At 38.4% G+C, this 11,049-nt stretch overlaps 1 protein-coding gene across 1 annotated transcript in view; it reads left to right on the forward strand.

Moving 5' to 3' along the window:
• ASZ1 (ankyrin repeat, SAM and basic leucine zipper domain containing 1) overlaps nt 1-5,862 on the forward strand; it is a 41,774-nt gene extending 35,912 nt beyond the window's left edge. Inside the window, exons 11-13 of the mRNA XM_069802313.1 lie at nt 3,146-3,251; nt 3,686-3,799; nt 5,656-5,862. Of these exons, the coding sequence (XP_069658414.1) occupies nt 3,146-3,251; nt 3,686-3,799; nt 5,656-5,793 (358 nt within the window). The 3' untranslated portion in view covers nt 5,794-5,862. The remainder of the gene's footprint in view (nt 1-3,145; nt 3,252-3,685; nt 3,800-5,655) is intronic.
• Nucleotides 5,863-11,049: the final 5,187 nt, after the last annotated feature.

Genomic DNA, 11,049 nt, shown 5'->3' on the forward strand with positions numbered 1-11,049 from the left:
GATTTAGATTAGATGTAAGGAGGAAGTTCTTCACTGTGAGGGTGGTGAGGCACTGGCACAAGTTGCCCAGAGCAGTTGTGGATGCCCCATGCCTGGAAGTGTTCGGGCCAGGTTGGATGGGGCTTTGAGCAACCTGGTCTAGTGGAAGGTGTCCCTGCCCATGGCAGGGGGGTTGGAACTAGATGTTCTTTAAGGTCCCTTGCAACCCAAACCATTCTGTCATTCTCCATCAAAACAAATGTGAGCTTCCAGGAGAGAATCCAGGTGCAAATTAGTACAAGTGCTGTAGGACTGAAGAACTAAAGTTCCAGCACGCAAGAGGGTACAAACCAGTATGATATGGGTACACCATGAATACTCTGACAGCACCTGAGCCTTTCCTATTAAAAGAGAGGCTTTGCTGCTGAGCTGATGTAGTGGGGCAGGCATCTGGGTGTCTAGCTGTCCAAGTCAGGCACCCTTGGAAAATGATGTGACTCTTCAGCAAGGGATAGTTAACTGCAATTTAAGAGGAGTTTGCCCAGTTTAAGCGTCATGTGTTTTTATGCTAGAAATGTATACTTTTTTCAGATTGTTCCATAGTGGTGGTTAGTATATACATTTAAGCAGAAAAGGTTAAGAATTTGAACAGAGGGAATAAGTGGAGAAATACAAGAAGTTAGCAGTTCACGGCATGTGTGGCCAAATACAATAAAAAACCCACATGATGTCCGGTACAGCCTCACACACCAGTGACATACCTAATTCCTAGTACAGTATGGGTTTAGATCATATGCAGTTCTCAAAACCAGAAAATAATTGATTGATTAAATATTGAAGTACACAAAATATGACAGCATTTCAGTTACATCAAGCACTGCATAGTTTTCTAGAAAATGGCTTGACATGTATTCTAGGAATCTGACCTTGAGACTAAAATCATAGGCTATGTTTACATGCTATTATATAAAGATTTTACTTCCCACTTGTTCAAAGTCATTCTGTGAGAAGGAAAATCAGTCATGAAGTCATAGAAAAACTAACATAGTAGAAAATGTTGAACTGATTGATTATAAACTCACAGAGTGTCTAGCACTGTTTAGCCACTGGTGTTTTGACAGCCATTAATTCTTTTAAAAAGTGATTATTATTTGAAAACATTATTTCCATTTGCAAATATAAGAACATATCACTGCAACAGATAAAAAATTCTATGAAAATTATTTAAGAGCTATTATTGGTATAATAAAGAAGTATGATTAGAATAAATGTTTTTCTTTTCCTTTTTTTTTCCTCCTCATTTCATGCCTGTGATTTACTTTATTTTTGCTGAGAATCCTTCCAGAATTCCTAAAAATAATTTCCTTTGTGACAAAACACAGAAAGTGCCGTAACTGGTCCTAGCCAGCTAAAAAGTTATCTTTCTAAGTAGAAGGAAATGGAAGAGCATGGCTTGACTGTAGTAGCGTGGGAGAAACTTTCAGACTATCTCCAGATGTGATTATTTTGTTTAGTGTTTGCTGTTTTTTCTACCCTAAATATTCGGTTCAGTTATATTGTTCTGAAATAAATAATAATTTATTTTATAAAAACAAGCTAATAGGCTTTCTTACTTCCCCATCTTCATAAAAACCATGAACAGTCTCGGGTTTTAACCTCCATCAACCCTACTGATGCTTCTATATATTTCTGGGTTAAGTATTAAAAGTCTTAACAGCTCAGCAGTGTTACAAATCACAGATGTCCTGAGCAGTGGTGGAAACTTTGCACGCTAATGATCTTGTGCCAAAGTTGAAAGAAAACACTCTATGGGCTAAATTCAGCCTCTGTTTAGATACTTGCAGCACACTAGCATGTAGCTTAGTTTAGGTGTTCCGCAAATTTCATGTATAGCTTTTTGCCATCAGAAGCAGCAGCAAGTGAGGTGGTGTGAGTATGGTGAATTTAGGTTTAATAGCAGATTGCCCTAGGGAAAAGAGGAACGTTTGGGTCCAAATTAATTTATTCAGATCCTTCTGTAAATATAACAGGAATTCCTGCAATAGGAACTTAAAATTGTCTCTTGTTTTGGTTGTGCTTGTTACTCGCCTGAATGGCTTATAGCTAGTGGAAACTTTTCTACTGGAGATACAGGCACTTCTCAGGAGTTTCAGGGTTTGAGAGCTCACTCTGTAAAAATAAATGGATGATCTTCTTCCTTGCCCCCTTTTCCTCTGCTAAGTCAACAGCAACAACTTTCTGGCCAGCACCATGACTTGTAACTAACACCCTCTAAGGCTTCCAGTAAGATAAATTGAGTCAGTGTCACGTGGAAGCTCTAGAAACTTAGCTTTGAAATTAGTCTGTTAAATTTTTCTATCCTTTTCTCCAGTCTTCGGAGATACTGATCAAACTAATTTTCAGAGTTGTCTTCCTCCTTCTATTTGAGCACTAAGTATAAATTTTCTTCAAAGTGGATAACATCAGGTATTTTAGGCTTTGAGGAATGTATTTCCAGATCCAGGGGCCAAGTCAGTATTGTTGGATTCTTTTTTCTTCCACTGTGCTGGAGACTAAATGACTCTAACCTAGTCATTTCAGTCCTAGCTCCAAAGTACAAACCAGACTTCTTTTTCCCCACATCTTCCTCAAAAATGTAAGCTGCAGGTCAGGAATATTGATAGATCAGCATAAAATTGACTATAAATGCTCTATTTCTGGTGTTGCAAGATTGTGATCTATATGCACACGTGCACAGGAAAACAGAGTGTTGCGTTTATTATGCATAGTGTGTTACAAAATTGCTGGTGCAGCAGGTAATGAAATGTTTTCATTGACAATACAGGATTGATGAGAGTTAGAAACAGAAGTGGAGTTTAATAGAATGTTTCCAAAAAGCTTTTGGGTGACAGTTTTTCAGCTTTTGGTGTCTTACTAGCTGAATATCCCAGATAACTTAACGATTTGTTGTCCTTCCAAAAGTGGGGTGGGGGGAACTTGCAAAGATGTTAAATGTAGTGTTTAACTACCCTGCGTTAAAATGACATGGATTTTTATTTTTTTTAATGCAATGAAACTGCATGTCTGAGTTGCTCACTAGCCAATGTTGGAAATGCATAGATAAATATTTAGCGTGCAAAAAGTTACAGCCTTTAATGAGTAACAGAATATTGTTTTATTTTTGTAGTAGAGATGAATTCCTCAAGTTTCTTCAGAAGTGGAATAAAGAGTGTAGTAAGCTGACTGTTTCTCTGCAGACCATGAATAACCATTTCCTCAAAAATTCTCACAAGGTATTTAACCAAAGAAAAAAAGGTCGATTTAGAGTGTATTATTCTATTCTAGAATATTATTCTACCTTGTAAAATGAAAAATACGAATACTTGTCAACTGTCTTGATTATTATATAGTTACATAGAGCTGTCCAATGTTCTTTCTCTAAAGGACACTTTTTTTTTTTAGTAATTTATTTCAAAGAGTTAAGCCACCCAGTTAAAGGAGATAGATATGTTTCTTCGTGTTTCTGCTGATAGAGGAGTTAAGGTGACAAAAGGTTCCCACAAAGGCTGACAGAGAGTAGTAGATCATGTTGTGCATAAATCATACAATGAAAACCCAGCATAAATGCAGTTATAAACTTTTTCTGACAGTCTTTTATGATATGTTAACTAAAGAATATTAATTATCATCTACAGTAATTCTGGCAAGTAACTGTAACTATTAACAGGTGGTACTGCAGTGGGCACCAACTGAAAGTTATATTGAAGTCTGCAAAGATTTGGTTTGCAGTGTTGAAAAGCTGGGAGAAGAAGTTACCAAACTGAAGGACCTGGTGGAGAAGGTATGTGCAAGTGAGGCTATTAAATACTGTGTACAAGTTTCTGCATGCAAGCTCAAATGCAGCATCCATCAGTGAAATGTTTCATACCTTGATCTGCTACAGGCTCTTTAGCTGTAGCTTGGACATTGCATCCACCTCTTCCCCTTGCAACTTCTCATGGACAGAATGTGAAATAATCTAGAATATTCTACAGCAGCACGGACAGTCTCCAAAGGAAGGCACAGACAATCTTTTTCTTTCCACTGCAGGAAAGAATTAAGTGGAATGTATCCCTGTGCTCTTGGACAACCACTGTGGCATAAATGCCACTCTGAATACTTACACTCTTACTTCTTAATTAACAGATCTTTTGTTTGCAATTATTGACTCACAAGGAAGATACTAAGGTTTTATGAATTGAATGGGAGGCATCCCAGATAACTCTGCAGAGTGACAGAAGAAGAGGGTGGGAGAGGTCAAGGCTAGATGTTAGCACCACATCAGTCATTCTCAAACCAACACAATGACACGCTCTTGTCAGATGGGGTCATTTTAAGTAATAGGCTAGTAGAAGGAACGGCTGCTGGGATAGAGTAAATGGAGCATCAGTGTCAGAAAGGAATCTGTTGCTGAATGAAGCCATGTGGAACTCGGACCTTGAGTATAATGCTACTAATGCAATTTCCTGTAGTCTAAGTAAATTTAATGTAATATAACAGCCTTCTCCCAATAAATCACTTAACACCAAATATATTTAAGAGGTAGATAGAGGTTGTGGCAAAGAACTTTTTAGCTATTTGTGTTCCTTTTTTTGCATATGCAGAAATCAGTTGTATGTATGTATTTGCCTCCTGTATGTGCAGGCCAGTTATAAGGGCTGGTGGGGGATCTGAGTTAGGTGCCACTTGACTTTGCTCTCGTCTGTACTTAAGGGTTTAGAGCTGTCAAGATGAAGCATGGTGCCTCTGTACCCAGTGTTAAACAGAGGTGTTAAACATTAGCCTTGTGATTACTTCAAAAATATCATTCCTGTTCTATTAAATACTGTAGTGTTTTATGAATTTCACTGATGAAGACTTTAATACAAAACATTTTTGTGCTACTTAATTTATGATGGAGCACTCTTGAATGTAGAGCACTGAAACATTCGTTACGAAAAGTGCCAATTTACATGAAAAAGTTAAACCTGTTGGATAATAAGTTTGTATAAATTCCCCTAAAATCTTTAGGACTGTTTGCTAAGCTTAGTCATTACAAGACTTTGCCAGCAGTACATGTTATGTCTGTAGCATATAATTTTTGAAAGCACAGTAAATGAGATGGCCTTCCGAGCATTATAAACTAAGGTAGGGAATCGGAACCTAACCCTGCTACACTTCCTGACAAGGCTCCACTCAGCTTCAACATGTATTCGAGCAGGCACTTGTTAAGGTACTTTCCACTCTAATGTCAAGGAAGTCTAATCTATTACATGTTTAACTTGCTTTTTTAATAAACAGTTGTTTTAGTAATTAAATGGCAAAAGTTCTGGTGAAAATATTTAATGACTGGACTTTAAATGTTTTGTTGCTAGATTTTTGTAGCATCTACTAGCAATGTGTTTTACTCCTGAGGAAATAAGTTTGTAAATGAACAGTTTGTTTTTCTAATGTATGTTACAGAATGATTGAGCATCAGGTAAGATAAAGGTTTGCACAAGTTTATTTCAATTGAAGTAGGGCAGAGATAGGCAGTGAGAAAGAAATAATATCAATCCTAGATGTGTGCAAATTCTTAGGACTGGGTACTTTATCACGTACTTAAGAAGCTTTCACACTAACTTTTTTCTCTTTGTTGCGCTTCTTACATGAACTTAACATCTGCCTCACCATGAACAGAAGAATGACCCTAGCCAAGTGAAACTTCCAGAAAAAGCACCCACCTTGGAAAAAAGATTAGTAAAAATGGGAGCAGTAACGTTGCTTGGATTTGGTTTTTTCTTCCTTATAACTAAGTTAGTGGTAAAGAAAATTTGACTTCAAGTTTAGTGCTATGAATACTTTTGGAAAACTTGGTCGCATTATGCTTCTGTTCAGTACGCTTCTGTTCTGCAGCTCAGCTGCAGTCGTGAAAATTTGTGTAGTTTCTCATCATATATGTTGTATTTGCATCCAGTAAGTACTTTGATCTAGAAATAAAGTTATTAAAAATTAAAACTGGTACTTAAATGTATCTTAGGTTTTTATTTTCAAAATCAGTGTTGGTATAGACCATAGGTCTAAAATCTTCTCAAAGCTGCTTTTCTTTTTTGGCATAAAGCTGGAATTATTGCTTACTAATTACTAGTTTCATTTTTACCTTTTAGCTGTTGTTCAGAGGTGACCATAAGCAAATAATCCTGATGATATCACATGTTTGTATTTAAAATTATGATGCAGATGTCTTTTGGGGGTTGGGAGAGTTTAAAATATTTTGAGTATCTCATGCAATTTTATGTTGATAAAGATCTTTTCTCTTGCAGTTTTTCATATGAATCTATCATATGAAAAACTTCCCAGTGAGTTGTACTTTTTTTTTCCCTTTGTCACAATCACAGGACTGTGGAGATCTTGTTACACAGTGCCTAAAAAGTCATTTCCCACTGAACTGTGATACTCAAATTATGCCTGAAATCTGTTTCCTTAGGGATACTTACTTCTATTAAGAGTTTCATCACATCTATTAAAAGGATTATAGCAGTCCGTTGCTATAAGAGTGCAAGCAACTTAGAAGACATAGCAGCATGTTTTTTCTTGGTCTGGTCTTTCACTATAAGAGCTTCATGCTTAGAGTAATTTTTTCTTAATATTTTCTCCACTTAAAAAGGTGTTTGTAATTCCACAGTGAAACATTAATATCTGTTTTTCATCTGGTTACCAAACCAGCTATGGTGGAAAAAAGGGAATTGGTGTAAGTTAATTCAAATCAGTTATGTTTTTGCAGACTTCAATAAACATCTGTAAAAATGCTGAATATTTCTGAATGGACATTCTTCTATCAAAATAAAACAAAAGGAGTCTAAAGAAACATAAACTTCAATGGGTGTGTCATGCTTTAGCACTCCCCACACAACATCTCTGAAAAGAGAGTCTTAATCTTTGATGTTCCGCCTTGAGACTAGTAAGGTGAAGATAAAAACTTGAGTGCTACTCCAATTGCTGTCACAGTTGTTCTCTGCTTTTTGTTTTAGAAAATTACATTGGCTGTTAGTATGTTTTCTTGTTACTGAAATTGTTTTGCCTCCTTTCTTCCCAGGTTTCTCCTTCAATGCAAGGAACATACTACAGAGTGATGAGGCCAGAGGCAAATATAACAGAAGTTGTGGGCGTTTGGGTTTTTTTCCATTCTGTTCCCAGCTTTGGGTCAGAGGGGATAAGCTGTATTCCTCACCACCACCATCTACCAGCAGAAGTGGAGAAGTGCATGTACTATCAGCATACCTACTTGAACCAACAAAGTATAGAAAAGGAAGTATTTAAAAAATAGCTCTCTGTTTCTTCCTATTACCTTATAATTAATCCTAAACTAACAAGACACATATCACAAAAGGAAGAATCCATGGAAATGGAAAAATCCATGGAAATACAAAAACCTGTAAAGTGCAGTTTTAACTGCCTGTCATAGAAATGGAACCTTATATGTACACAGCACTCCTCCTCTAATTAGCTTGAAATACAGTTCAGATGCAGTTGCCCAGTGGTGGGATGGCTCACAAGTATTACTAGAACTTTGACACCTAACATGTTTTGGGTTTTTCTGTTGGGTGAAGGTGTTGGGGTTTTTTTGTTGTTGTTTTGGGGGTGGAGAGGGAGTAGGCAGGCATTTTGTTCAGACTATGTTTCCAACATGTACTTTCACTTTAGTTAAGTGGAGTTATTTCAACCACTAGTAAGATTTCTGTGATACTGCCCTTGAAAAGATTCTGTTACTTAGCCTCACTATTCCTTACTTCTCAACTTCAGTGAGAATTTGCATTAATGAAGCCATTTCAAAAATGGAACGTAGCTTCCATTTCAAGAGATTCATTTCCTACCACTGGTGGATCTTGCCATTTGAGACAGTAAGAATTTAAATTCTTTTTTCCATTAATTTGAAGAAAAGGTCCACTTATATGGAGGCCTTTTAAGTTAACCTTGGAGGTCTTGCAGTTCAATAGGAAATCTGTTCCAGAAAAGTTTTATCGGTATTTCACTTAATTACAGGTATAACAATGTGAATGATGCCATCACTGTAAAATACCTGTGAGGGAAAAAACAATGCATGATAGTTGCCAGTAAATTTTTTTATAGTTTGAGAGTTACAATAAAATATTCCTGGCAGAAATGAGTCAGAATTCTGAACACTTGGAGCTGACCTCTAAAACACATTTGGGAGAAGCTGGTCCTGTCAAGTTATCTTATGGATTACCTATTTCAGGTGCTTATAATCACGATTGCAAACACACATGTGAACAGCATTTGGGTTAAACGTAGGCTTTCTGCCAGCAGCATCCTTAGCATGGTGCACTGTTCAGGAATAGTGTTCAAAATGGCATAAACCACACCAGAGAAGCGAGGGTCTTGGAGTAACTGTTCTGAGCTGTCTCATTAATTGATTGGTCATGAACTGTGTTGCATGAGTAGGATATGTTAAGAGCCAAATAAGCAAAGATTATTTTAACCTACCATATCACAAAAAACCTGCGTTTTCTTCTTCAGATTCCAAACTTGGGCTTAAACAATGAGTTTCAAGGTCCTTTATTCACTTTCATGTTGTTCCAGTGCCTCTTTCAAATTCTCTGTTTGAGAAGGTATCACAATACGGTTGTGATAGAGGAGGAAGCAAAGAAAGAGATTCCTTCAACATCTGGCCCCTGAGCTACGCTGTCAAAATTCTCACCCCCACCAGCACCCGGTAAGGGAGCCTTCAGATTAAAATGTCCCTGCTGAGAGGCCTCCTTCGGTAAATCATCAAATTAAAGTAATTATTCCAGAACAGTAAGAATACAATGATTTGCACATCTATGAGGGGATTGGAGGAGAATGCTAAAGAGCTTTGCATGCATTAAGCAGGTAAACTGCACAGCCCTGAGAGGTATTGTTCTCCTCTTACAGTAGTGCAAATTGAGATGCGGGAGGATTGAGTGGGTTGGACCTGGGGCCAAATCCTGCAGATACATGTTTGCTTAAAGATGCAGCAAGGTTCCTACTTGCAATACCATTGGATACCTAACTTCTCTTGATACGGATGAATATTCATGCAATGGCCTTTTCTGAGTCGTTAGACTGTTATGTAAAATTAGGGCCTTGGTTGATCCCATGGAGATCTGAAAGAACCTAAAGAATTTTTATTTCTAATTTTTCCTGTCCAAGATAAACGGCAGGTTGTGTGTGTTGTGTCTCTCTTCCTGTGCCTTGGGATTTGCCCTGCTCTTTAAATTTGACTTGTGGAGTATGTGACCTGTCATAAGGCGTTGCCCAGTTATTCCTGTTGGGTACCAGTTGCAAATAGACAGTAATTTGGGGTATGTGTGTTCTTAAATTGGGAAAGAGTGAGCTTTTTTATTACTCCGTTGACTTAGAGAAGTGCTGTGTTTGGTTTCTCTTCCTTTACTTCATCCAACTGCCTTGTTGGGGACAAGGCTTAAGTTTGAGTTGTGCAGTTTATTCTTTTCCCTCTTGCCATCTTTGAACCCCTTCAGGTGTTCCCCAAAGCTGTACCTTGCTTGTAAGTGTGAGCAGGTGTTCGCTTGCATTTGCCTTCTCTGTTCCAGCAGTTTTGCGAAGTTACAGCTTATCTTTCCCAAGTAAAGCTTCTGTGTTACTAGTAAAGTACTACAGATGTTGCTTTGGGCCTTATGTGGTGGAAGATTTTGAGTCTTCAGCCTTGCTAAACAAGTCTCTTTCAGAATAAATTGAATAAATCCATCATGCCTTGTGTCATGAAAGGGTGACTAAGTGATCCATAGGTTGTCTATGTCAGTTGTCTGCTTCCTTCCAGTCTGTTTCTGTATTCATACAGGAGGTAATCTTTCTGCACAGATAAAAAGCCTTGAAGGTCTAGCAGGTACCATAACTGCAGGTTTCTGCTTTTAAAGGCTTTTTTTGTCAGTTCTTTGTTCTGGAGGCATGAGGGAAATAAAATTTGGAAATTTATATTTCCCTATTCTAGAAATAGGAATTTCCAGGTCACGAGGCTTTGTATTATACTGACCAGAAGTGATAAGTGGTGAGGTGTGAAATGGGGTATTACTGGCATTAAATGCGTTGTGTGATGTGTATCCTTAACAGCTTTAATAGCTGTTAAATTGCTCTTAGTTTTTATCCTGATTCAAATGGTGTACTTTCATGTAATACAGAGCCATAGTCCTTGGAAGTGGGACTTACAGGGAACCCTCTGGAAAGTTCTTTTTCTTTTAAGCTGTGCTACTGACTGTGATATATATGGGAAGATGCCTTCTACTTAAGGGTTTGGTGGGGGTTTTTTCTTAATTATTTTTCTCAGATGAGCCTTCCATGCCTTCAGCTTTTCTGAAAACAGTCTTTATTTGAATGTAGAAATACAGGTTTAACTACATTATTTTCACTATTGTATTGAAAAACCTCAGCTCAATTTCATAAGGCGTGTATTCAAAGAATCGGGCTTTCAGTGTTCCAGGCTACTCCACTGTCATCTGTGTTGCACATGCCATGATTTCTCGACTGGGTGAGAAACTGTGTGTGCATAGTACTTGTTGAAGACACATACAGCTTTGTAAGTCCAGCCTGCTCTTGCGGCAAGTAGGGCCAACAGCCTCTCCAGGGCTGCGTCAGGAACAGCATTGCATCACCTGCAGGTCGAGGGTGCGATCCTTCTCCTCTCCTCAGCGCCAGGGAGGCCTCATGTGGTGTGCTTGGGTCCAGTCCTGGGCTCCCCAGTATGAGAGGGACCTGGACGTACTGGAGTGAGTCCAGTGAAGAGCCATGAAGATGCTGAAGGGCTTGGAGCATGTCAGCTATGTGGAGAGGGTGAGAGAAGTGGGATTGTTCAGCCAGGAGAAGAGGAGGCTCTGGGGCATCTTATCTGTGTGTATAAATACCAGGGGGGCAAGTGAAGATCTTCTCGGTGGTGCCCAGGGACAGGCCAAGAGGCGATGGGCACAAACTGAAATGCAGGAAAATTCATTTAAACGTGAGGGAAAAAAATTCATCGTGGGTCAGACACTGGAGCAGGTTGCCCAGAGAGGTTGTAGTGTTTGTGTCTTGGAGGTACTCAAAACTGGACACATCCCTGAA

The sequence above is a fragment of the Haliaeetus albicilla genome, chromosome 14, assembly GCF_947461875.1.
Source record: "Haliaeetus albicilla chromosome 14, bHalAlb1.1, whole genome shotgun sequence".
NCBI lineage: Eukaryota > Metazoa > Chordata > Aves > Accipitriformes > Accipitridae > Haliaeetus > Haliaeetus albicilla.